General features: G+C 36.5%; 2 protein-coding genes and 3 non-coding genes across 8 annotated transcripts; all 5 read left to right on the top strand.

Annotated features, from left to right (window-relative positions):
- Window positions 1–588: 588 nt before the first annotated feature.
- Window positions 589–14,857, top strand: LOC103701259 (ubiquitin-fold modifier 1). Of its 3 annotated transcripts, none has more exons than XM_008783258.4 (5): window positions 589–751; window positions 838–935; window positions 1,465–1,497; window positions 7,196–7,324; window positions 8,551–9,220. In XM_008783258.4, exons 1-4 carry the CDS (start codon window positions 684–686, stop codon window positions 7,315–7,317), a joined length of 321 nt encoding a protein of 106 aa, XP_008781480.2. In that variant the 5' UTR covers window positions 589–683; the 3' UTR covers window positions 7,318–7,324; window positions 8,551–9,220. The 3 variants fall into 3 exon arrangements, with proteins under 3 accessions (XP_008781480.2, XP_038989150.1, XP_008781481.1); XM_008783259.3 differs by lacking the exons at window positions 7,196–7,324; window positions 8,551–9,220 and adding exons at window positions 13,992–14,546; window positions 14,667–14,857 and having other exon boundaries at window positions 592–751; XM_039133222.1 differs by lacking the exons at window positions 7,196–7,324; window positions 8,551–9,220 and adding an exon at window positions 10,249–10,325 and having other exon boundaries at window positions 590–751.
- On the top strand, window positions 2,802–2,922 carry LOC113462353. Its single transcript, XR_003384553.1, has one exon. It is a non-coding gene; the product is annotated as a small nucleolar RNA snoR86 (small nucleolar RNA).
- Window positions 2,987–3,109, top strand: LOC113462354. The gene has a single exon (XR_003384554.1). It is a non-coding gene; the product is annotated as a small nucleolar RNA snoR86 (small nucleolar RNA).
- LOC113462355 lies at window positions 10,270–10,398 on the top strand. The gene has a single exon (XR_003384555.2). It is a non-coding gene; the product is annotated as a small nucleolar RNA snoR86 (small nucleolar RNA).
- On the top strand, window positions 14,463–24,700 carry LOC103701261 (O-fucosyltransferase 10-like). Of its 2 annotated transcripts, none has more exons than XM_039133220.1 (10): window positions 14,463–14,546; window positions 17,462–17,537; window positions 19,189–19,256; window positions 20,600–20,688; window positions 21,355–21,552; window positions 22,926–23,130; window positions 23,219–23,386; window positions 23,558–23,725; window positions 23,840–24,030; window positions 24,332–24,700. In XM_039133220.1, exons 4-10 carry the CDS (start codon window positions 20,678–20,680, stop codon window positions 24,498–24,500), a joined length of 1,110 nt encoding a protein of 369 aa, XP_038989148.1. In that variant the 5' UTR covers window positions 14,463–14,546; window positions 17,462–17,537; window positions 19,189–19,256; window positions 20,600–20,677; the 3' UTR covers window positions 24,501–24,700. The 2 variants fall into 2 exon arrangements, with proteins under 2 accessions (XP_038989148.1, XP_026658098.2); XM_026802297.2 differs by lacking the exon at window positions 14,463–14,546 and adding an exon at window positions 15,005–16,192.
- Window positions 24,701–24,738: the final 38 nt, after the last annotated feature.

Here is a 24,738-nt window from a genome sequence, read left to right as displayed (position 1 = left end):
AACTTGTAGCATCTGTAGTTGTCGAGTTCATTTTCTTAGACCCGTCTATCAGACGGGGAGCCAGGTTATAGGTTGTTTATTGCAAAGTGAATAGGATCTAATTTACACTCAAAGATATCTTCTCAAAGTCTAACTTGGGAGATAGAGGTTTTCAAAAACAAAGATATTGGCTAAGTAGGTAGGCTACTCTGTTTTGGCTAACCAAGGTCTTGATTTTTTTTTTTAAAGTTTAGATGGAAGATGAGAAAATTTGAAAAGATTTTAAATTTTTGAAATTTCAAGGATATCAAACTTTCAGCTGATTAAAAAAAAACCCAAAAAAATATGGACATTAATTGATTTATATTATTCAAGGTAATAAAGGTTGAGATTTTCTCTGGCTCCATAACAAACCAAGATCTCAGACAGAAAGCCAGACGGATGCAACAGTGAAAAGTGGCGACATTTATACGTTCTCTAGATGGGATCACATCCGTCCATTTTTTTTTTTGGAATATTGTGAGGACACACGTACCTGATTGACGGCAGATCTTTAGGATGCCCTCGCTATTTGTCCTTGCGCCCTTCGGTATAAAACGGGAGGCTCCTTTAATTTTTTTCCTTTCTAATTCCGTCGGTTATTGACGCTACTGTTCTCCTTCCTTCCCCTCTCCTCTTCTCCGGTCTTTGCTCGTGGGGGCGAGATGGCGGCGGGCGGAAAGGTCTCCTTCAAGATCACGCTCACCTCCGATCCCAAGCTCCCCTTCAAAGTGTAAGCCTCTCTTTCTTTCTCTCGTTGATTTTTTCTTCGATCTCTGGGGTTTCGTTTCCACGTTTGATCCGTCGATTTCATCTCAGTTTCAGTGTCCCGGAGGCGGCGCCCTTCACTGCGGTGCTGAAATTCGCCGCGGAGGAGTTCAAGGTCCCTCCTCAGACCAGTGCCATCATCACCAACGGTATGATCGATCCTTCATCTCGTTTTAGGTTTTGACCGCGGGTGTTCTTGATGTGAAACTGTTGATTCTAGGGTCAGCATGAGAAGAAAGAATTTGATTTGTCGCAGAATAACGTGATTTCGTGAGATTAGTTGGATTTGGGGGTTTCTGTTTCTGATTTTGTGTAGGTTTAGCCTGGATTTTCTTGGATTATTCTTGGATATGTAATACATTTAAATCTTCTGGATAATCGGGACCAGGATGAGATTCCGTTGTAAACATTGGAGATTTGGCGGAAAATGTGATATAAAAAGTCCACACTGGTACTAAGAATGTTGAATTCGATGAATTTTTTAGGTTTTTCTTCGGATTGTATTTTGCCCACGTGATCTTCTTGTGTTATCTTTTTAGAGATTTAAATTGAACAACGTAAGGTTTTTTTACCTGTATCCGTGTCTACGGTCGAGAAAATTTTGTCTATATTTTTTTTTTCTGATCAGTTTCTTTAAGTTGTATCTGAATGTTATCCTCTTTCTTTTATGTTGTGCAGATGGCGTGGGTATTAACCCACAGCAAAGTGCAGGTACACCTTTGTGATCTTTAGTGTTAGTCTTGGTATATAACATGAATGTTCTTCTCAAGTATGTTATGATCTTCTGATTATTGGGAAATATATGTGGGATAGCTACAGTGATATCTGACATTGGTTTGGAGTAATACTTGGATTTACTATCATGATGATATCATGCATATATGTTTTGATTGACATCATCTTCAGTACAAGGGATGTGCCCATTTGGCTTACCTAAGCTATTTTTGGTTTATGAGGGTTCAGCTGGCTCCCTGACTCATATCCTTTGCGCTGACCACTGACTGAATACTCTGATAACAGGAGCTAGTCAACTAGAATAATAAATCTTTCATTGCCGCCTTTTTCAGCTTTCAGTTATCAAATAGCTAGTTCTTGTCCTCTTTCCCCCTCTTTGATTGTTATGGTTCATTTGAAGTTGGGAATTATCATCTCAGGTGGCAACAAAGGGTGCATTTAGTTTGTTTTCTGTTCATAGGAACCGGAGTTGATAACCCGGTAGCAGGTCAGGCTGCAGGGATGAAAGATGCTGATATAAATCATGCATAATAGTTCTGTAGTTAAGTTTGTGATGTAACTGGTTTTGATTAATATGCTCTGTTTGTGCTATGAGTTCCTTTTTGTCTATAAGTTGATGAAGTCAATAACTGTCGGGCCATGGATTCAGAAAATCATCAACATAGGATGGTGCAATTGGTACTAGACTCTATTGATGTGAAACTAGCATAGATATAGATGCCGATATGCCGAAAGCATCCATATAGGTAAGTATCTGCCATACAGGTGGTACCGACAGTATCGTACTGATCTTACCAGTGCATATTGACGATTTTTCATTCTTTTTGATGCTTTTCAGTTTGGTATGCAATGTCAGAACTGGTACCATACCATTTTGGCATAACAAAGGGTATGGGATTGATACCAGTATCTAAAACCTTGTTTAGGGCTCTGTCAAGACAAGTATTTTATAAATTTATGGATTGAAGGAGGCCAATGGTATCTTGTTGGGCAATCCTCTTTTATTCGTGTCCTTTGATTTTTTTTTATGCATCGCAAGAAATGAGTTAGTTGGATGCATTTCTAGTTACCTGTTTCAGGTGGAAGCTGAGGGTGAACTTGTGGTGCATCTTCTTGTTGGAAATGAAAATGAACAACAAATTGAAATTTAAGTAGATGTCATACTTTGCAATAAGAGTTTTCTAGCAGTCTCATAAATTTGAGTACTTCTATATCCTAAAATTACTAGAGACTAATATATTTTTTTGTTGTATTTAAGATTATTTATAAGCCAATTTGCAGGTCAAAGTCGTCAAATTGAAATGGCTAACTTTGGATGAATATTGGCAACAACAATCATGCAATTTGCCATGCCTCTCAAATCTCTTTGTTTGAAGATGGCCTCAAACAAATTGCTACATTCTGATTCCCCTTATTTTGTTTTTCATATTTTCTTAAACTTTAGCAAATCAATAAGCCAATTTCACAGCAAAGTTGTCAGTTTAAAATGGCGAATACTTTGGATAAAGGTTGGCAATAGTGATAGTGCATTTTTCCGTCCCTCTCAATTGTTCTTGTTTGAAGATGGCCTCGAACAAATTGCTACATTCTAATTCCTTTTAGAATACATGTTTTCTGCGATATTAGGTGGAAGAGATTTTCATCTGACATACATTTTTGTAATCAGACATGAATTGAACATTATTTTAAGGAATTTTCTATCCTGTATCTGGAATATTTTTTAGGGTCGTCTTAGGTTTATGAAAATCTTTTCTTTCATTGAGAAAATCATAGAAACATTTGAAGGTTAGCAGTGCTAGCAATTTCACAAATGGTGTTGAATGTATTGCTAAATTTCTAGCTCTTTACTGAAGCTGCTATACATTTCCATTTCGGCTTGCCACTTCATTGCACACAAGTTTGGCTGATAACTGGAATCATATCCCTTGCACCCTCAAATGTGCTATACATAAACATGAGATGGGTGGCAAGATAGCCTTCCTAATAACTTCAGTTTGAATGATATAATAAATAACGTGAGATAGGTACTCTAGACTATTTTAACTTCCTTAGTCTAAGAATCATGTTAAAAAACATAGAATAAAAGGATTAAGATCTGAACATCATACCTCTATGCATGGCACCATCAGGTGCTTGGTTAGACATTCCGGCTATGCTAGTTCCCTATATTACTGTAGTTGATTCAACAAGGGACGTCTTCTTGGCCTATGAACCCACAACAATATAGTTGGGTACAAACGGTCAGAGGATACTACTAGTAGCCTCCCCTTCTGAGCGCCCTAATTGAATTGAGCAATGCCCGAACTGGACTCTGATACCATTTTAGGGCGAGAGAGGAGAGACGGAAACGAGCTTAGAACGGAAGTGAGAAAATAAAAGTTTATTTCTCCAAGCGGCTTCTAAGTTCTGCCTCAACAAGGATGAGGTCCTTTCTTTTTATAGACCGAAAATAAAACTAGATTTCAGATAGCTCTGAAGTCCGTCTGATAAGCTTAACCAAGTGGCCAGCATGAAAAGACTAAAGTAAAGAGAATTTACAAAAGAAAAAGAAGAAAAGACTTAAAGCTGATTTGCTTTTCTAAAAAGGGATTCCCTTTGTTGGGAAAGATGCGTTTCTTCCGTTTGAAGTAACCAATAATTTTGGCAAAAGTTGATGCTGACGTTTTTGAAAGATGCCTTTTGCCGGATGATGTAGAGATGCCTTTTCCAAAGTCAAAAAGTGATGGCCGATAAAGTTGCTTTTGGAAAACGTTGGTGGCACCGAAAGTAGATACCTTTTGTAGTCTCTATTTTCCACCGTAGAAGTTGTCAGTGACTCAAAAGTTGATGCTGATGGATCACATGCATGACTCTGAAGGAGATTGCTCGGTTGGTCATTCATTGAACGGGCTCTTTGCTTTTGCTTGGATTGGTTTTCACCGCTCCTTTGCGGGGTTTGGTGGACAGAATTCTGTCCCACATGTCTTTTATAGGAGTAGACTATACTTCTTCATTAGGATCCTGTAATTCTTTTGCTAGACACACAAATTTGTTGTCGTGAAGATGATGAGTGCCTTGATGATGATTTCATGGAATCATCATCGAAGGTGCTGAGGAACTGATTTTTCATATAATCAAGACATTTGGCCATAATTTCTTCATTGGAGATGTTGGGGTGCTTTTTGGATAGAATTTTTTTTAATTTGATAAAATAATTATCAGTACAGTCAGCAGATTGCTGAGTTATGGCATGGTAATTCATGCTCTTATACAGAGTAAGATTACTCTTAATGGTGGTAATGATATCATATAATTTTTTTTTGGGCATTCCCAACCACCATTTATAGAGAGATTTTTTGTTAACAAAGAAATATTGTTCTTAGTATCAAATCCTGCTGATAGTGTCCATTTTCAAATCCATAAAATTTTATTTTCAATAAAGTACATCATTGGACACAGACCTGAACAAATTTATTCATCAGTCATTTTGTTAATGGTGGGATGATTATCCACCCATTCTTCATATAATTCGAATATTTCAATTGGCAATATTTTAAGATCTGAACCGAAATAAATCCACCATTGATGGAACCAGCTTGGAACAAGCTTCTAAAGAACATCTGGATTAATTTGTATAAACCAAGAGTGCTTTCTCTTGGAATTTTCATAATAAAACATATTAGTGAAAGCTTGGACATAGTCCCTGTAATTTACTAGGACAATCTGCCTGCTTACCTGGAATGGTCTGCCCTTGTTAGGGTCCAGTCTCTATTCTTGCGGTTAAATGACTTTATGTATAGCACATTTGCCATAATTAATATGGCTCCTAATATTGTTGTTTTGGAAATTGTGATTAATTTTTATAGAATCAGTTAGGAGCATAATTGCTTCCATAATCTGTCTGCTCTTTCCTTTTTGAGAAGGATAATCCAATTTGTCAAAGTATTTTTGACGTATAAATCGAGTCATTCAGATTTTGAATGTCATTATGCCCCAAATACATAATTATTTGCTCAGAATGATTTTCTGAGTAGCTGGTGTCAAGAACATTTTCTTGTAACACTTCTTTCATTGTAGGCTTCAATGAAGATGATGAAGTTTCATTACTTCTTTCTACAACAGATTGCTGTTCAACCTTCTTTTTCATATTAAGATAGGTTGCAAGGTCCACCATTTGTGGTTCTATTTCTGCTTCTGTATGAGACAACAAATTTGCCAAACTCATGGAAAGCGGATTGCCACTGCGTCTCCTGCCAAGATGAGACAACAAATTGGTTGAACTCATAGGAAGCGAATTGCTGTTGCATCCCTTGCCACCTCGGGAAGACATTCTTCCTCGAGTGTAATTTCCCTTGTTGGGAATCATTCCTACAAAATTCAAGTGTTAGGGAGAGAATTGTCTCAAAGGAAGGATGATAATATTTGTAATAAGTAAAATTTACTTGTTTTAAGATGTCATCAATATTTGATGCCTTTTCTTCCATACTTTGGACCAATATGGTAAATCTTTGATATTTGATTTACCTTGTCTTACCATAGCCTCTTGTTGTGGTTCTCATGAAGAAGAATTCTTCGACTGGCTGTAATAATTAATGACAGTGTTTTGTGTAGCATGACAATCTTGAGTAAATTCTAAACTTTTTAGTTTAAGATTATTCATGCTTTGTTGAGAAGAGCTTGATTGCTTTTTCTTTTTAATGAGAATATTTTTGATCTCATTAATGACCTCTATTTGTGGGTCTATTATAAAAGAAAAATGTATTTGTTTATCTTGTTTTACAGAATAGATTCCTGTATTATCTGTTTTATTGATAGGTATAATATCATCGAAGAATGGTGTTCCTAGAATGATATTTTGAGTTAAAATTTTAACTATAATAAGTGATGTTTAAATGCAAACATCTTTAGTACAGATGCATGTATCTGACAATTTGTTTTTAATAGGTAGTTTGCTACCTTCTGCTATTGTAATCATTTGTACAGTTTTCTCTAGATAGGCTTTAGGAATTGTTCCTTCTTTGATACAGTTGAAGTCTGCAACACTATATACGAGTGCAACTATGTCTTCTAAAACATAGGTTTTGTTTATAACTATGGTAATTTTTATGTACCATTTTTGGTATGTTACCTGATTCAATATATTTAAATATTCAGGTAAACCTTATGTTTCTTGAAGAAAAATAGTTTTATTCTTCTTTAGATTATCTAGGGGTAATTCCTTAGACTCTATGTGTCTATTTTCTAGATTTATTAATCTAGAATCTATCTGTTGATTTTCAACTTTTAACAGAGTTATTTCTGTTTTTAATTGTTTAACTTCTTGTTTCAAATCATTTATTGAAACAGGTTGTTCTCTAATTTGAGAAGCATGAAACCTTTTTAAGACTTCACTTAATTGATAACCAGGACTAGGTAATATTAGTCTAGAGGTTTCTTCCCTTAATTGATTGTCATGCAGCACAAAACACTGTCATTAATTATTACAGCCAGTCGAAGAATTCTTCTTCATGGGAACCATAGCATGAGGCTATGGTAAGACAAGGTAAATCAAATATAAGAGATTTGCTATATTGGTCCAAAGTATGGAAGAAAAGGCATTAAATATTGATGACATCTTAAAACAAGGAAATTTTACTTATTACAAATATTATCATCCTTTGGAGACAATTCTCTCCCTAACACTTGAATTTTGCAGGAATGATTTCCTACAGGGGAAATTATACTCGAGGAAGAATGTCTTTCCGAGGTGGCAAGGGATGCAGCGGCAATCCGCTTCCTATGAGTTCGGCCAATTTGCTGTCTCATATTGGCAGATGACACAACGGTAATCCGCTTTTTATGAGTTCGGCAAATTTGTTGTCTCATACAGAAACAGAAAGAGTACCACAAATGGTGGACCTGGCAACCTATCTTAATATGAAAAAGAAGATTGAACAACAATTTGCTATAGAAAGAAGTAATGAAACTTCATCATCTTCATCAAAGCCTACGATGAAATAAGTGTTACAAGAAAATGTTCTCGACACCAGCTACTTAGAAAATCATTATGAGCAAATAATTATATACTTGGGGCATAATGACATTCAAAATTTGAATGACCCCTGGTTTATACGTCAAAGTACTTTGACGAATTGGGTTATTGCTCTCAAAAAGAAAAGAGGAGATAGATTATGGAAGCAATTATGCTCCTATCTGATTCTGTGAAAATTAATCATAATTTCCAAAACAACAACATCAGGAGCTATATCAATTACAGCAAATATGCTATATATAAAGTCATTTAACTGCAAGAATGGGGACTAGATCCTAAAAAGGGCAGACCATTCCAGGTAAGCAGGCAGATTGTCCTAGTAAATTACAGGGACTATGTCCAAGCTTTCACTAATATGTTTTATTATGAAAATTCCAAGAGAAAGCACTCTTGGTTTATACAAATTAATCCAGATGTTCTTTAGAAGCCTGTTCCAAGCTGGTTCCATCAATGGTGGATTTATTTCGGTTCATATCTTAAAATATTGCCAATTGAAATATTCGAATTATATGAAGAATGGGTGGATAATCATCCTACCATTAACAAAATGACTGATGAATAAATTTGTTCAGGTCTGTGTCCAATGATGTACTTTATTGAAAACAAAATTTTATGGATTTGGAAATGGACACTATTAGCAGGATTTGATACTAGGAACAATATTTCTGTGTTAAAGAAAAAATCTCTCTATAATGGTTGTTGGGAATGCCCAAAGAAAAATTATATGATATCATTACCACCATTAAGAGTAATCTTACTCTATATAAGAGCATGAATTATCATACCATAACTCAGCAATTTGCTAATTGTATTGATAATAATTATTTTATCAAATTAAAAAAAATTCTATCCAAAAAGCACCCCAACATCTCCAATGAAGAAATTATAGCCAAATATCTTTGACCATATGAAAAATCAGTTCCTCAACACCTTCGATGATGCTTCCATGAAATTAACATCATCAAGGCACTCATCATCTTCAACACCAGAGGATGACAACAAATTTGTGTGTCTAGCAGGAGAATCACAAGACCCCAATGAAGAAGAAGTACAATCTACTCCTACAAAAGACGTGGGACAAAATCTTATTCACCAGGCCCCGCAAAAGAGCGGTGAAAACCAATCCAAGCAAAGGCAAAGAGCCAGCTCAATGAAGGACTGACAGAGCAATCTCCGTTGGAGTCATGCATATGACCCATCAACATCAACTTTTGAGTCACCGACAACTTCTACGGTGGAAAACAGAGACGACGAAAAGAATCTACCTTCGGCGCCACCAACTTTTTCCAAAAGCAACTTTATGTGCCTTACTTTTGACTTTGGGAAAGACATCTCTACATCATCCGACAGAAGGCATCTTTCAAAGACATCAGCATCAACTTTTGCCAGAATTATTGGTTAATTCGGACGGAAGAAAAACATCTTCCCAACAAAGGGAATCCCCTTTTTAAAAAGCAAATCAGCTTTAAGTCTTTTCTTTTTTTCCTTTTGTAAAGTCTCTTACTTTAATCTTTTTATGCTGGCCACTTGGCTAAGCTTATCAGACGGACTTCAGAGCTATCTAAAATCCTGTTTTATTTTCTGTCTATAAAAGGGAAGGACCTCACCCTTGTTGAGACAGAACTTAGAACTCGCTTGGAGAAATAATCTTTTGTTTCCTCACTTCCGTTCTAAGCTTGCTTCCGTTTCTCCTCTCTCGCCTTGAAATGGTATCAGCGTCAAATTCGGGCATTGCTCAGTTCAATTAGGGCGCTCAGAAGGGGAGGCTACTGGTAGTACCCTCTGACCGTTTATATCCAACTATATTGCTGTGGGTTCATAGGCCAAAGAGATGTAAACCCTTAGGATTTCCTTTGTTGAGCCAACCACAGTAATATGGGGAACTGGCATAGCCAGAATGTCTGACCAAGCACCTGATGGTGCCATGTATAGAGGTATGATGTTCAGATCTTAATCCTTTTATTCTATGTTTTTCTAACATGATTCTTCAGGGAATATGTCACTGTTGCACCTGAGTCAGTCATTGAATGGCTAATTAGTTAAGGTACTGTGTGATCCTTTTTTTTCCAATAGTTATTGTTTGAAAAGGATTCATGGAGCCGGCCCCATCTAATTTGGGTTTAAGGCTTAATGGAGTTGAGTTGAGAGTTGTTAAAACTGCTTGGGATTTCTCACCCTTAGGAAGTAATCGCTGATGCAAATGAGTTTATTGCAGTGCCTAACAATTTTTAAAACTACTAGTCAATTCTTGCATTACAGTTCTCCTGTCAGTTGCTTGTGGCAACGTAGGCTCTGTTATCAGGGTTGCTTTCTCTTCCTCTGTTGGAAATGGGACCAAATCATTAGAACATCTTATCTCGAGTTCCAGGAATGATGAGATTGATAACTTTAGGGCATTATTAGGTCAAGCATTTTGATTATTTGCAAACTCCAGAGGAAAGTTCTGTTTAATAATTTTCTTTTAATCATGCCGTTTAATTTGACCGAGAAAGTTCGTAAGCTTTAGTACCTTTTATGTCTAAAAGTTGCTTGAGACTAACGGATATACAAAACCTTATGCTCTTTTCTATAAATTATTTTACAATTCCAGAACATTATTAAGCCAATTTGCCTGATTGAAGTGGCACATATACCTTGGATGAAGGATGAATGGCCTCGAACAAATTACTGCATTCTGGTTCCCCTAATGTTGTTTTTAAATTTTGTTGTTATTTTAGAAAATTCACAAGTCCATTTCACAGCAAAGTCATCAAATCGAAATGGCGAATACTTTGGATAAAGGTTGGCAATAATAGTTATGTAACTTTCCATCCCTCTCAATTTTTTTTTTTTCTGTTTGAAGATGGCCTCAAACAAGTTGCTATATTGCAATTCTTGTCTGAGTACATAAGCTTTATGAAGTAGGTAAATAACATTTTTTCTAATATCAATTTTTGAAATCAATGACAGATCGAAGATCTAAGGAAATCTTTATGTTCTTTCTTTGAACATCATATCTGGGTCCTTATAGGTTTCTGAATGTCTATTGTTGATTTCTTTTCATTGAGCATCTTTTTGATTTCTTCATTATCTAGTTTGAAGATGGTCAAAAACATACTGCTGCATTCTTACCTCCATTTTTAGCTTGCCTAAGCCATTTTGATTCTATGTTAGTTTAGCAGACTGCTGAACTGACATCCTTCACGCTACCGCTAACTGAAATCTGCTCTTGACTGTAAGAACCGATCAACTAGAAGGAATATTAACACTGCTGCCAACCTTGTCAGCTATCAAATAATTACTTGGCAAAAGGAACCCTGAGATCCTCTTATTTTTCCATGCTTAGGCTTTGTTTGAACCACTTTGGAGTAGTTACCTCAGTTGCATTATAAATTTGTTTGCTTTGCTAGGATTAAGAGCTTGTTTGGCAGTAGGTCAGGTTGGAAATCCAGAAGATGCTGATACATTTCATTCTTAACAGTTTTCTGGTTAGATGTGTGTAGTATCAGAAATTGTGATAATGATGTTATTTTTGTTGGTAACCATGCCATTTTACCCAAACCAAATACATACATTTTGTTAGTTCTATTATTTCCTGGCATATATGAGGTCAATAACTTTAAGGTTATGTTTAAGACAAGTATGTTATTAATTTGCGGAACAAAAAGAACAAAATGTTTGATGGTATTGGTTTATTGTTTAATAATTTCCTTTTAAATCATCTCTTTTAATTTGAGAAACCAGTAATTTTCATATGTTGCACGGCAAGAATTATTTGGTCGTAATTCCTATTATGTGATTTAAGCGGGAGATGAGGGCGAATTTATAACATCTCTTGTGGGAAATGAAGATGGTCAAATGGTTAGAATTTTAATCATTGCAATATGTCCAGGAACTTTTCTTTTGAAATAAGTGTGATGGAGCAGCTTCATAGGTTCTAGTGCTTCTATATCTGAAAGTGTTTGAGATTAAATTTTGTGGAAAACCCTTATTATTTTAGTTATGTTTATCTTATAATTCAAAATTATTTATGAGCCAATTTGCAGTTTAAAGTTGTTCAATTGAAATGTCAATTTCTTTGGATGCATGCTTGCATTGGTAGTTGTGCATTTTTTTGTGCCTGAAATCTCTTAGTTTGAAGATGGTGTCAAACAAATTGCTAAATTCTGATTCTCCTTATTCAACATTTTATATTTTCTTGTGCTTTTGGAAAATTAATCAGCCAATTTCACAGCAAAGTCGCCTAACTGAAAGGTGAATACTTTAAAAGTTGGCAATAGAAGCTGTCCTTTTTCCTGTCCCACTCAATTTTATCTGTTTGGGGATGACCTTGAACAATTTGCTATATTTTTGTTCATGTTCAAGTATATAAGTTCTTTTATAGTAGGTAAAGAACATTTTTTTTTCTCTGACATCCATTTTTTATTTCCATTTTTGAAATCACTAATTGTCAAAAGATCATTTTGAGGAAATCCATCATATCCCATCTTTGAAACATCATTTTAGGTTATTGGAAGATATGAGTGGGTGGTTAAAATCTTTAAGTTGGAGATGGTCTCAAGCAAGGTCCGCCGTACCGGTGGCGTACCGATCCGAACCGGTCCCGTACCGGTCCGAACCGGTCCCGAACCGGTCCCGTACCGGTCCGAACCGGTCCCGTACCGGTTCTTCAACAATAAACTACCGGTACCGAATTTCACGCTGATCCGGTACTGGTCCCAGGCCGGACCGGCCCGTACCGGCCCGTACCGGCTGGTACGGACCGGTACGGCAGACCATGGTCTCAAGTGTGCTCCTACATTCTTACTTCATTTTTTAACTTTTCAGTTCTTATACCAAAAGTAGGTCAGCAGTATATGTCTTTCAGAATGTCAAATGAGAGATTATTTAAAGAACCTTGCAAAATATGTTGCAGTCACTATATAAATATGATTTCATACTTCAGTTCTTCCTAAGGGCTCGTTTAGTTCGCGGGAAGCATTTTCCTTCCTAGGAATATGATTCCTGGGAAACAAATTCCTAGGAAGAGGATGCCTAGGAAAGTACTTTTGGCATGTTTGGATGACCATGGGAAAGTGACAAATTTCTAAGGTGCTTATGTTTGGTTGGCCATCCACTTTCCTAGGAAAGTTATATATAATTCCTATTATGCCCTTAATAAAAATTAGGTTTTTAATGCCTCTTTAATGCTTCTTTAATGCTGAAGGGACTTTTTGGGAAAAAGTAAAAATGGAGTGATTCCCGCCTCATGGGAAAGTAACTTTCCCATGTTTCTCATGGGAAAGACTTTCCCATGAAATGTGGGAATCACATTCCCATGGGAATACAACTTTCCCTTCTCTCTCCTTTGAAAACTCCAACCAAACAAGAGGCATCTCATTACTTTCCCGTTGACCACACTTTCCCCCCTTCTTTTCCCGCGAACCAAACGAGCCCTAAATGAAAACCTAGCTACTTTCTTGATAGGAAGGAACCATGTTCCAAGTCTTAAATTCTTGTTTCCTGGCATTTTGGATTCTTATATTTTGCATAACTCCTTGTTTTTTATGGTTCTGTAAGATGCATGTTTATGTTTCCTAGAACACAACAATCCAATAATACGTTCATTGACATTAACTAGTTTGCTTTTGATTTGAGAATGTTATTGTTTAATCCAAGCTCGATAAGACAATATTGATTGTCATATCATTACTTAGACCTAACCTAGGTGTGCATGAGTTTTAGCTGCAGATATAAAATAACACATCAATTCAGCTTCTATGAGCCTGTGATAATAGTATGCATGCAAAAATGTGCGCTATATGCTTTGTCAAAAAGCTTGCTGGAATAAATTCTTTTATATTGCTCAATAACAGGCTTTAATTATCTATTAGGTTCTGTATTTAGGGCACGACAAATCGTTTACATTACTTTAGTGTTACGAGTATGGTTTGTCACCGAACAGACCACAAGTTGTAAGAGAGAGAATTTTTGAACTTGGGAAGCCCCTACTTTGAGCTAATTAATGTAAGCTGTTGTATTTGTTGTGTTGAAATTTTGGGTACCCTAATATTGGTAAGCATTTTATCCACTAAATAGGATGTTACCTTGTCTTTATATGATAACCTAACTGAAGCGTTGTATATGTCTTGGGACTGTGTTGGAGCACTTGGACAACAATCCTTTCTTTGAGTTTGATATCTAAGCAGTGTAACATTTTGTAGTTCTTTTGAGTGTTGAAATTTTGAATGCATTATTTGGATATCATGCTGACCATGATGGTGTGGACTGTTATCACCTTCAATGGCTTGTAGTCCATGCAAGTAGGATTATATTTGTTTTTAATATTGTAATATCTGTTTTCATCCCTCCTCCTCTCAATATCGGAATTAGTCCACAAATTGTAAAATTTGATTGGCAGTCCCCTGATTTATAGTGGAAATTCATTTGCATTTTGGATTCATTAGTAATTGTTTTTGTGTGATTTGCTATGCTTATGCAGGTAATGTATTTTTAAAACATGGCTCAGAGTTGCGCCTCATACCTCGGGACAGAGTTGGAGCTTCACCAACCTCCTAAATGTGCCCTTATCTTATTTCTTTTTTGTAAACAAAGTTTGCTTCTCCTCGTTGCTGTCAGATATTGACCAGTAAGCGTAACTGAATTCCATATATAACTGTAATGTTTCAAAACCAGAGAGGTTATCATATGCATGCATGAAATAGATATGTTTTACAGCAAAATGGGTACCATAATTGATGCGGATCAAACGATGATAATTCTGCTGCAATTTGTTAAAGCAGACTCCCCCCGGTCATATCATTTCTTTTGGTTAGGCGGAGAAAAGGCCTCTTGCTAGGAAACCGACAAGAGTGACATATGTAGGTCGTATCTCTATAGCTCGATTCCTTTACTCCCTGCATGTGACCTGCTGTTGCTAGCTGGTTCTCGATGAAGGTCAAGAAGGGTTGTATTGCTGATAAATGATTGGATTCTACCATTGGCTGTTTTAGCTTCTTGTGGCCGCTTCTTCCAACCGTACGTCCTGCACGTGGAGGTGAGTAATTTCTTCACTCGCTTTATTAAATATATTCATTTAACGCTGTTTCTGTGTCTGGCCTTTCTATGCTCGGATTAGGATCTCATCTTGTTCCTGTTTTCTTCGGCGGAAATCCAGCCAAATGAGGATGAGGGCACGGTTTTTTGAACGCTGAAATCGGGAGGAAAACTAGTGAAAATCGGGTATTCGAGTGCCGAAATTGAGAAGAGAACGGCGGGATTTGAATATCTGATATCAATAACTTTACTGAGCCATTGGCTCATGAATTTTAAACCTGATTGGCGTGGATATAAATCTTTTTTTGTTTATTCATTTTTTTGATTATTTATATCAGAATGGCCGATACGAAGCAACGAAATAAGATTGCATGCTACCTTGTGGCACCCGGTTAGTAGAACGTTCCTATTTCGCTCGGGTCTTCTTGGACGACGACCTCATTGGCCGTTTCTCTAGTCCGTAAAATACGATCCAGCTTCTGGAGTGGACGTCGGCAATCATTCCGATGGGGCCGTGGCGCAGAGACATGGTGGCCTGCCGGCCTTAGGTCCCACGTCGTACGTTGAGGATTCCGAGAAGGTAGCCATAAATAACGGACTCCAAGCTGCAACCCCAACTTAAAACAACCCATGCGCCGATCAGCTCGTAAACTCGGCTTGGCGTCCGACTCTTGAGCCGAGGAAGTGAGAAAGCTCTAATGCAGTGCCGAACCGGCCAGCCCTTGAAGGAAACCTCGCAATTGTGCATATACGTCCTCCTACCTATGATTTCCCACGACCCTTCCTTTAACAGCAAACAATTCTAAAACTCATTTAATTTTTTGCATTACAGTTCACTAAGCACCAAAAGTAATTTGAACTTTCTAGAGCAAAGTTACAATAGGCAGCAAACTTTTTAAATAAATTTTGGCATCAATTTCCATCCTTCAAAAACATTTTGGGCCACAAAATCCGAAACTAAATCTCATGCCATCAATTTCCGTCATCCTACTTCCCCTATCTGACCAACATTATCTTAATAGTCTCCCACTGCATGATCAAACCTGCCATTCCATTGTTCATCATGCCAAGAACTTTGCGTAAAAATATTTGTATGCAGTCTATATGAAGCTGAAAAGTAGGTCCAAAGAAAAGAAAAGAGCGGCTTCAAAACTTCAAAGATTCAAAGCTGAAGCCCCACAAGCCTGTCATTTTAGTACTCCAATTCTCTCTCTCTCTCTCTCTTTAAAATAGCCATACCAGCTCCTCTTCTCTTCCTAACCCAGTTTCCAGTAAGAAAAATCTCCACCACGAAATATATATATATAAAAAAAAAGCGAACTCCCCCCTCTCATGGCCTGGACCGCCGTTATGAAGGCCAAAACTTGCAGCTTGCCCTTACGGGCCCCACATTGCCGCCGTGCCCTCAGGTTCAAGGCACGGGATGATTCTTCCGAGAGCTCGGCCGCCGTCGAACTCCTTTGCCGGCTCCGGATGCGGGTCTTCTTCCTGGTAGTAATGCTCTACGTTGTTGGATTTCTCTTGTGCGCCGGGGGTGTCTCCATTTTGATGCACCCGGCGGCGGCCCCTGGTTCGGTGTACCGCAGCCCGGAGCTCTTCAAGAAGCTCTGGCCCGAAATGCAGTTGGATAACTCCTCTGGAGTTGATGTGTGACTCTTTTTTTATCTTTTCCCTTTTATGTTTCTGATCATTTACGTCACTTATTTTTTAGGTGCTTATGATCGTTAGCTGTACTGGTGTCCTTCAAATTTTGATTTTTTTTTTCTTTCTGGGCTTTCTCTTCTTTGGAGAATGTCTACATGCTAAGCACATGATTCTAACTCCTAAAAGTTGCATCTTGGATGCAGTTCAAGGTTTGTCCTAATAATCTTGAGAAAATGTTCAGCAGATAGTTTGAGAAGCATTTTGTCGTACTTTCATCGTAACTCATCAATGATTTTGCTTCTTACCAGATGGAAATTGGACCAAAGACCATATAGCCTTGCTGTTGTATAGTGTACTTTAAACTGAAATAAAGAAAAAAAAAATCTAATTTTTATGGAAATTTTCATCACAAGGGCACCTCGTCTTCTACATTATTAGCTATAATTTTGGTTTCTTTTAGCATCCTCCTATTACTCGTTTTAACATCTTGATCCGTTCCATATCATTGTTAACTAACCTGCATTGTTTAATAGATGATGTTTGTAATTACTGAATTTATTCATATACTGATTCTACAGCAAGGTATGGCACACATGATTGACAGATTACTAATATGGAGAAATATGATTATGGGATTGCTGCTATTAGCTACGGATAATCCTGGTTTAGTTTACTTTAAAGATGAATATGGTTTGCTGTAGAAACGGTCAGATTGTAGTAATTTGTAGGCAGAATTAAGGGGGTTTATGTCAGTCCTGCATGATGTGGATGGGTGCGAGAAGTCAATGTTAAATTATGATTTGTTTATCATTTATTTATTTATTTATTTATTTTCATGAACCATACCTGCATGTTTCTTTATTTAGCTTGCACTGATGCCCATATTAGACATTGGTGTCATTACATGTGCAACTATAGTAGGAAGAATAAAACTATCATTCTTATTTGCATTTATAGCAACATTGACTTTTGATATAGTGAAGACCATGTGGAAGAATGTTTATTTTTTTCATCACCATATATAATGAGGCAGAATTTTAGGTACAGTTTGCAGACACATTTGATTTGAACATATTCAAATACTCAAGCATTAGAACTGCAAACATTCTCTTCATCTTTTATTTTGTGTTTGTTGACTTCTCGTAACTTGTTTGTCCTTTGTAATAATCATGCAATAGCTGGGATGCAATTACTTGGATATAATTGTTAGTTTAGTCTTTAGTACCCATCTATGTTCTAGTTGTCTCAGAATATGTGCTGTTTGCTTTATAGTTAAATGCAGTATGGAAACATGGGAGGAGATTGAAGCAGTGGAAACCTTGCACAAATAGTTCACTTGAGCATACTGGTATATCTTGTTCTGATGAAGCACTTTTGCTATTTCTCATATCCTTTGTGAATCAGCAAGAGTTACTCTGTGCTACATTTTGTATACTTTGGGTGGGTGATGTTACATGTAATTGACTAGTATATCGTAGAAATTAAACCTGGTTGTTGGTAGAATTTTTAAGTCTATCATTTTTTGGAAAGTTCCAATTTTATGGGCAAACCCGTAGTATTTCATTGGTATGTTAGTTTGGATTTAATATTAGATGTAGTTAGATGAAGTTGCCAATCAATAATTTTGTGCCTAGCTGGTATTTGCTGTAATTGGTGAAACCACTAATTGAGAGATTTGGGTATCATATATCCTAAAATTGAACATAAGTTTCATAGAACTTAATGAAGTGATCTATGCTGTTGAACATGATTCACTCCACTCTCAGTTTAGTTATTGGCTAAATAAAGGTAGTTGCATTTCATCTAAGATCAAGTTTGATGTTTAAATTTGATTTTTTTGATCGAGACTGATTCAGACCAAGCAATCCCTGCATAAATTATAAGCATGATTCTTAGAAATCCCTGCATATGTTATAAGATGATTCTTGTTTTGGCCTTAACTACATTTTTCTGTTTGTGGTTTTACTCTCTCAAGCAACAAGTCCGCCTAAGCTTAAAGTTTATGGTTCAATCAGGGGCCAGCCTGGGCTTTAGCATGACATTAATGGTCTATTGGAGGACGATTAGTCCTTTTAATATGGAAATTTGCTCTTCCTTTTCCTATGCTGACATTTAGGATTATCCTCAATTTCACAAATATTAGTTATCCTTTCAGACATTGACATGTCATGAGTTTTCAGGTGCCACTGTTGACAGTTGGAATACGTGATTTTTTTGAATATTCATAAGGAGTTGAATTTCATCCAAAGATGTCTTAAACATATCAGTATTTTGTGATAATCTTGACACTTACCAAATAAAATGCAAAACTGTGTCTGATAAAATTGATCAATAAATTACCGTTTTTTAGCCAATAACTATTAGATCAGCTGGCTGGCACCCCTCTCTAAAGTGCTTGCCCTTCAAGAGGTCCACTTTTCAAACCCTAGTAATGGTACATTACCATAATATTGCTCAAAAGAAAAAAAAAGAGAAAAGAACTAGATCTGCCCTCATAGAATTGCATTTGAAATAAGGGCAAATGGTCTGTTGAATATATTGTTTTACTCAGAGCATGTGTTTTTGTTGGTGATTAGTAACTTATATCTGGTTTACAAGTTTTGCTGATCTGTTGAAGTATTAAGTCATTTTCCTTTTACCTTTCTTTCTTAAATTCTAGATGTTTGTCTTTTTCTCCCTTTGTTTATGGAGAATTTCTGGTTGCTTAGCTCATGGAGGACAACTTATTCTTCTTTTTTGAGCAAAACAGTGGGAAGCCACATCATATTTAATTGATAAATGATATAAGACACGAACAGTACACAAAAAATGAACTAAAGAAAAAAAAAAGATAAACTAATACATCTGCCCTAGAGCATGTTAAAACTCCTTTTTTTTTAAAAAAAAAAAGCAAAAAACTCATGTTATGAAATCAATCCTGTAATTTCTTTTTGGCATGAATATGGTCTTGAAAGTTCTATAGATCAGCAATCCTTTTTTTTTGTTTTGTTAACATTCAGGGTCAGCAGCTCCAAGTGGTTACCTGATTGTTGATGCTAACGGTGGTCTGAATCAACAACGTTCATCGGTATGATAATTTATCCTCAATACAAGAAACAGCTCCGCACAAATAATCAAGTTTCAACATCTCATGGTTGACTTGTTTGTTCAATACTAAGATTAGTCATCTGCCTTTTTTATTCTTGCAAAATTTGATTGAGAAGGAAGCATGTACTTCTGCTGATAACTCCATCAAGCTTTTCTATCCTGAACTCTTAGCTATCTAAAAAGATATATTAGAGAGTGGAGAAGATAAGAGGTTATATTTTCCCTTGCATTGGATAGAAATATTACCTTAAAACAGTGAGAGAATATCATAGAATACTTATAGGGAATTAAGGATATAACTTCCACTTTTATGTTTAAATTGTTAACTGAAATACATAACCTTTGCTGATTTTTGCTGTCATGTTCACATTTAAACAATTTCTTTTGTTTGCATGCCGCTCTTGTAAAAATTTCAGTCTTCTTGTGAAAGTATGTTCTACTCTTATGTATGAGTAGACTAGATTAGTTATAGCATTTTTATCATGACCACATTAACTTTAATTAAAAGTAATTGACTCAAGAAACATGGAATATGGTTGAGATGGGACATCTAATTGGAGTAGATGAAACTTAGGAAACACCTATGAGTTTTGTGTCGCTGCTTGACAAATGTAGCTGTGATAGGAGAAAGCATACACAGATCATATCTTCTGTTAGTAATTGTGATCCAGACAACCGGCTATTCATCTACAGTTGTCCTCATGAATACGATCATCATTGTAACATGTAATGCTACATTTTGATATAGGAAAACTGTCTTCTTCTCCACTAACTTCAATTCAGAAGATGACATATGGTTTGCAAAAGCAAATATTGAAAAAAAGAATTAAATCTTATTAATTTGAAGATGGTCAAGGAATGTGAAAGTTGACTGCCAAATGACACATTTCAAATCTCTAATCATGCAGAATTTTGAATCACTACTTGGTGAAATTAAAGAGCACTGTAGTTCACCTCAAGGTTGATGTCCAGTTTTAGCCTCCAAGGTTTGTGATCTCAGTTGTTCTAAAAGATCCCTACATGCCTCTAGGAATTGCTAATACAACATATCAAGCAAATTTCTGATCAAACTTTAATTTGCATGACTGTAATGAGCCACACTAATTGCAGGTTCCTCTAGTATACCTTTGACATTGTACATTTTGACAGCATACACATGCTGGAAGAAGTTTAAGCACTCAATTTAAATTTATTGGCTAATTATCTATCCTTTCTTTATGAGCATTTCATGCCGCTATGCCATGCCATGCTGACATGCAAAATCTGTATCTGCTGTGCTCTTGTTTGACTTTTTTTTAAAATTTCGAAATGTTATGTTGGCAGATTTGTAATGCAGTGGCTCTGGCTGGTCTTCTCAACGCAATCCTCATCATTCCACAATTTCATTTTCACAATATTTGGATGGATCCAAGGTAAGCAATATATTCTCTCTCATGTGCTCTTTTGATGTGTTCTTCATGGTGGGAGATTCTAGACAGCTTATTATGATGAAAAAGAAGGAAAAGTTGGCATGAGAACTTGCAGACACCTTATCCTGTCCTGCTTAGGTGTACAGAAATATCTTTAAATTATGAAATTTCTTAACAACTACATATCATGCTGAAGCTTATTTACATGCTAAATTATAAATGTTGTGAATAAAAGATTTCAGGTGCAAGCTGTTACTACTTAATCTGTAATACATTTTATAAATGAACTCATCTAGTTCAATTAATCATATGGTCAAATCTGATGATGCCAGGAGCTGATAAAATTAGTAGTTATTCGCAGTCAGTCATTCTGTTGTGAGATCAATGACAAGTCTCCTAGCTTGGATTCTCTCAATTACGAATAATCTGCCACTAATGAGATCTTTCAGCCAATATGCCTTGGATTAGTTCCCATTATGATTGTTGACAAATTTGGCTTTCATCTGCGATTGCAGTTTATATTTCTATTTATCTGTCTTTGGGGAGTCATGATTCTGCTTGGCCTCGTCATACATAGTAATTTAACAACATTATATGGTAAATTTTGAAGATAGAAATCTGGCTTGTCTAGTGACATAATACAACATTCTGTTTTCATCCTCCTTGCAGTAAATTTGGAGATATATATGATGAAGATCATTTCATAAGAACTCTTGATGGCCATGTGTGGGTGGTCAGAAGACTTCCTGAGACAGTAATGGAAAGATTTGGCAACAACATTAGCAACATACCAAACTTGAAAGTTAAAGCTTGGGTGCCAATTAGTTATTACTTGAATGAAGCATCCCCAGTATTGCGTGAGCAAGGGTATGTGCTTTATTTGTTTATTACTCGTAGTCCCAAGTACTGAAAATTGGTTAGGAATTTTGTTCTTGACAGATGATGCCAATGGAGCAGGTTTATTTATATATGATCTTTAGTAGGTCCTATCATGTTTCTGGATTTTCCAGATGCAATCTCAATCCTTTGAAATTCTTAAAGAACTTCAGGAAATAAATTTTCTATTCTGGTCAGAAGAAGTTCTTAGTAAGTTGGAGATGACAACCAACCCAAATGTTCAGACTTTAGCTTGCTTGCCGGCAGCAATTAAATAGAATCCATAATGATAACATCTTTACAGTAGTAAATAAGTGCAAGTCATTATGTGACTTTGTATGTCTCTTCTCTCCATAAATGAAACTATCAATTGCTTGATTTGTGCTGATAGTCACCAGAAATGAGTGGTCAGCAGTTTCTGTTTTTTCTTTTTTCTTTTTTTGAGTATTTAACAAAGATCATAATCAACAAATAATCATCAATGATTCTGGTGTTATAACCTTTAACATCCAAATGTCAGATGCTAGTTACCTGAATCAGGAGCAAGTGCATGAAGACAGAGAAGCATGGGGGCAGTGGGTGTGAGAGCAACTTATGGTGAGATTCTGAAGTGGGTGAAGCATCCCTGGGAAGACTCAGGCTATGACACATATTTTGTAAATTGTTGCCATCTCCAGGTCCATGTTTGATAAATGGTGTCAAATTGCCTATACACCAAGACGTTCAATCATGACTCTTGCTGAGACCCTCTGTACTTTCAGAAAAGAAGAAAATAAGACGGAAAATAAAATCAGTGAAGAAGACACAGAGCTCTAAGAAGAAATGCACTCCATTAGTAGCTCATCTGCCTAATCTAGAGATAATTGTTTTTGGAATTTGGTAGGAGATTTATCATAAGGTAGGGGAATTAAGTAGCTCCCTTTGATGCTATTGAGAATGTCAATCATTGATGTCTCCATTCGTCTGAAAAAGGTACCTGAGGGAAACACAGATAACATGCTTAACCAAAATACCACACCTACATTACTTACATAAAGTAAGAAAAATGGAGTTGAACAGATCTTAAGAAAAATCAAATCTACATTTAATATGCAGGCCTGCTTACTCCTGTGATAATAGTAATGCATGGAACCAAGTTGACCTTATCAGGATAAGCATGCTTACTTTCTATTTACTATACTTTGATTGAAGAACCTGGCAGTGCAAATCATATGGTGCAATTTACCTAATACATATGGCATAAAGCATGTTTTTGCTAGGTCTCCTGGTGCTCTATAGTCTATAGTGTACATCTTCAGGATACTGCTGATAATTGTCTACATTTTGTTGTATTATTACTCTAATGTTTAACAAGTATTTTGCAGGGTTATTCGCATAAGCCCCTTTGCAAATAGACTGGCAATAGAAACTCCTCCAGATATCCAATCACTTAGATGTTTAGCTAATTACAAAGCACTGAGATTTTCTGTTCCCATAGTCACAATTGCAAAGAAATTAGTTGAACGTATGGTTGAGAAAAGCTCAAATAATGGTGGGAAGTATGTGGCAGTCCATCTCCGTTTTGAGGAGGTATTGATGGTGGACTCCATGAAATTGTTATATTTCTGAATCTACTAATTGTATATTTAATTTGTTTCTCTTTTACTTCCAATGATAGGATATGGTGGCCTTCTCCTGCTGTGTATATGGTGGAGGGATGACTGAGAAGTTTGAAATGGATTCTGCTCGTCAAAGAGGGTGGAGGGAAAAGTTTAAACAGAGAGGCCATTGTTCAAGTCCTGGCCTAAAACGTATGAATGGAAAGTGTCCTCTGACTCCCTTAGAGGTAACTTAAAAGGCTGTTTTAATAATGTATCACATTTGGGCTTTTAATTATGTAGTACTCCATATATTTTCAACTTACCCCCAAAACTGGGTTATACTGTCTGAATCTTTTCTTGACTACATTGTAGTGTGAAGTCCTTTCATTCCATTTACTTTGCTCTTGTCAGCATAGGTAGGAATGATGCTGAGGGGTATGGGCTTTAATAACAACACTCCAGTCTATTTGGCATCGGGGAAAATATACAAGGCGGATAGAAATTTAGCAACTTTACTGCAGCTCTTTCCCCTTCTTCAGACCAAAGAGTCTCTTGCCACTCCAGAAGAGCTTGCTCCATTCCAGGTATTCTTGTGACAACTCTGCAGCCGGGCTATATGATTCCTTGTTTGTTTTGTTTCTCCCATACTTTTGGTTCAGTATTTGGTTGCTTAGGGAAGTAATGGCGGTTTCTTACAGGGTTACTCTTCAAGGTTGGCTGCATTGGATTATACTGTTTGCCTGTACAGCGAAGTGTTTGTTACCACTCAAGGTGGCAATTTTCCCCACTTTATGATGGGCCATCGGCGATTTCTCTACAATGGCCATGCTAAGACCATCAAACCTGACAAACAAAAATTAGCTGTGTTACTGCATGATACAAGCATTAGGTATTCCCTTGTCTTCGCTTTTATTCTCATTTATATTATAGATCATATGTTTACTCCCCCTGTGGCCCCTAGTTTCCTCCTCCCAGAATTCAAAACTAATCTGACTCAATCAATCATATATTAGAAACCTATGGATCCTTGAGATATATCCAATTACAAAGAAAGCGAGCATTTTAAAGGAGAACTGTCTATGCATCATATTGTTACTTCTAGCTATGCCCTAAATTTAATATCTTCTTATATTTGTCCATGCTTGCTTTCTCCTGTGACTAAGATTAACAGTATGTTTCATTGGTTACAGTTGGAAGGTTTTCAAGGAAGAAATGGAAACAATGCTTCGTGAGAGCAACCGAAAGGGCGTGATGTTTCGTAAGAGCAAACAATCAATCTACGCATACCCTTCACCAGATTGCACCTGTCACCAAGATCTGATCGATTCAACATCCTTGCCAACCTATCTCAACCATTAGGTTGGCTAGTATGGTAGACTGGTAGTAAAGCCATTGGCCTATTATCTTAACCTTTATTAATACTCTATATTCATGGCTTTGCTAACTTGCCACCGCCGTGCCCTTTTTATATCAGCACAAGTGTAAAGCTCAGCTTGCTGGCCCTATTGAAGCCTTTCATGTACATATGATGATTCTCTTAATGACCTGTCATTTCTTCACCCTAGTGTTTTAATCTGTTTCCTAAACTGTTTTAGTT

The sequence above is a fragment of the Phoenix dactylifera genome, chromosome 14, assembly GCF_009389715.1.
Source record: "Phoenix dactylifera cultivar Barhee BC4 chromosome 14, palm_55x_up_171113_PBpolish2nd_filt_p, whole genome shotgun sequence".
NCBI lineage: Eukaryota > Viridiplantae > Streptophyta > Magnoliopsida > Arecales > Arecaceae > Phoenix > Phoenix dactylifera.
This window is presented reverse-complemented; position numbering and strand designations above follow the sequence as displayed.

What these genes read in the sequence shown, in the direction of transcription:
- LOC103701261 (XM_026802297.2), top strand. Translation starts at nt 15,878, where the DNA reads ATGGCCTGGACCGCCGTTATGAAGGCCAAAACTTGCAGCTTGCCCTTA. An exon ending in ATAACTCCTCTGGAGTTGAT is followed by an intron (nt 16,193 to 17,461) that starts GTGTGACTCTTT and finishes TTTGCTTTATAG; the next exon opens with TTAAATGCAGTATGGAAACA. An exon ending in AAGAGCTTGCTCCATTCCAG is followed by an intron (nt 23,726 to 23,839) that starts GTATTCTTGTGA and finishes GGTTTCTTACAG; the next exon opens with GGTTACTCTTCAAGGTTGGC.
- LOC103701259 (XM_008783258.4), top strand. Translation starts at nt 684, where the DNA reads ATGGCGGCGGGCGGAAAGGTCTCCTTCAAGATCACGCTCACCTCCGAT. An exon ending in CCCAAGCTCCCCTTCAAAGT is followed by an intron (nt 752 to 837) that starts GTAAGCCTCTCT and finishes ATTTCATCTCAG; the next exon opens with TTTCAGTGTCCCGGAGGCGG. An exon ending in TAACCCACAGCAAAGTGCAG is followed by an intron (nt 1,498 to 7,195) that starts GTACACCTTTGT and finishes TGAATTTTGCAG; the next exon opens with GAATGATTTCCTACAGGGGA.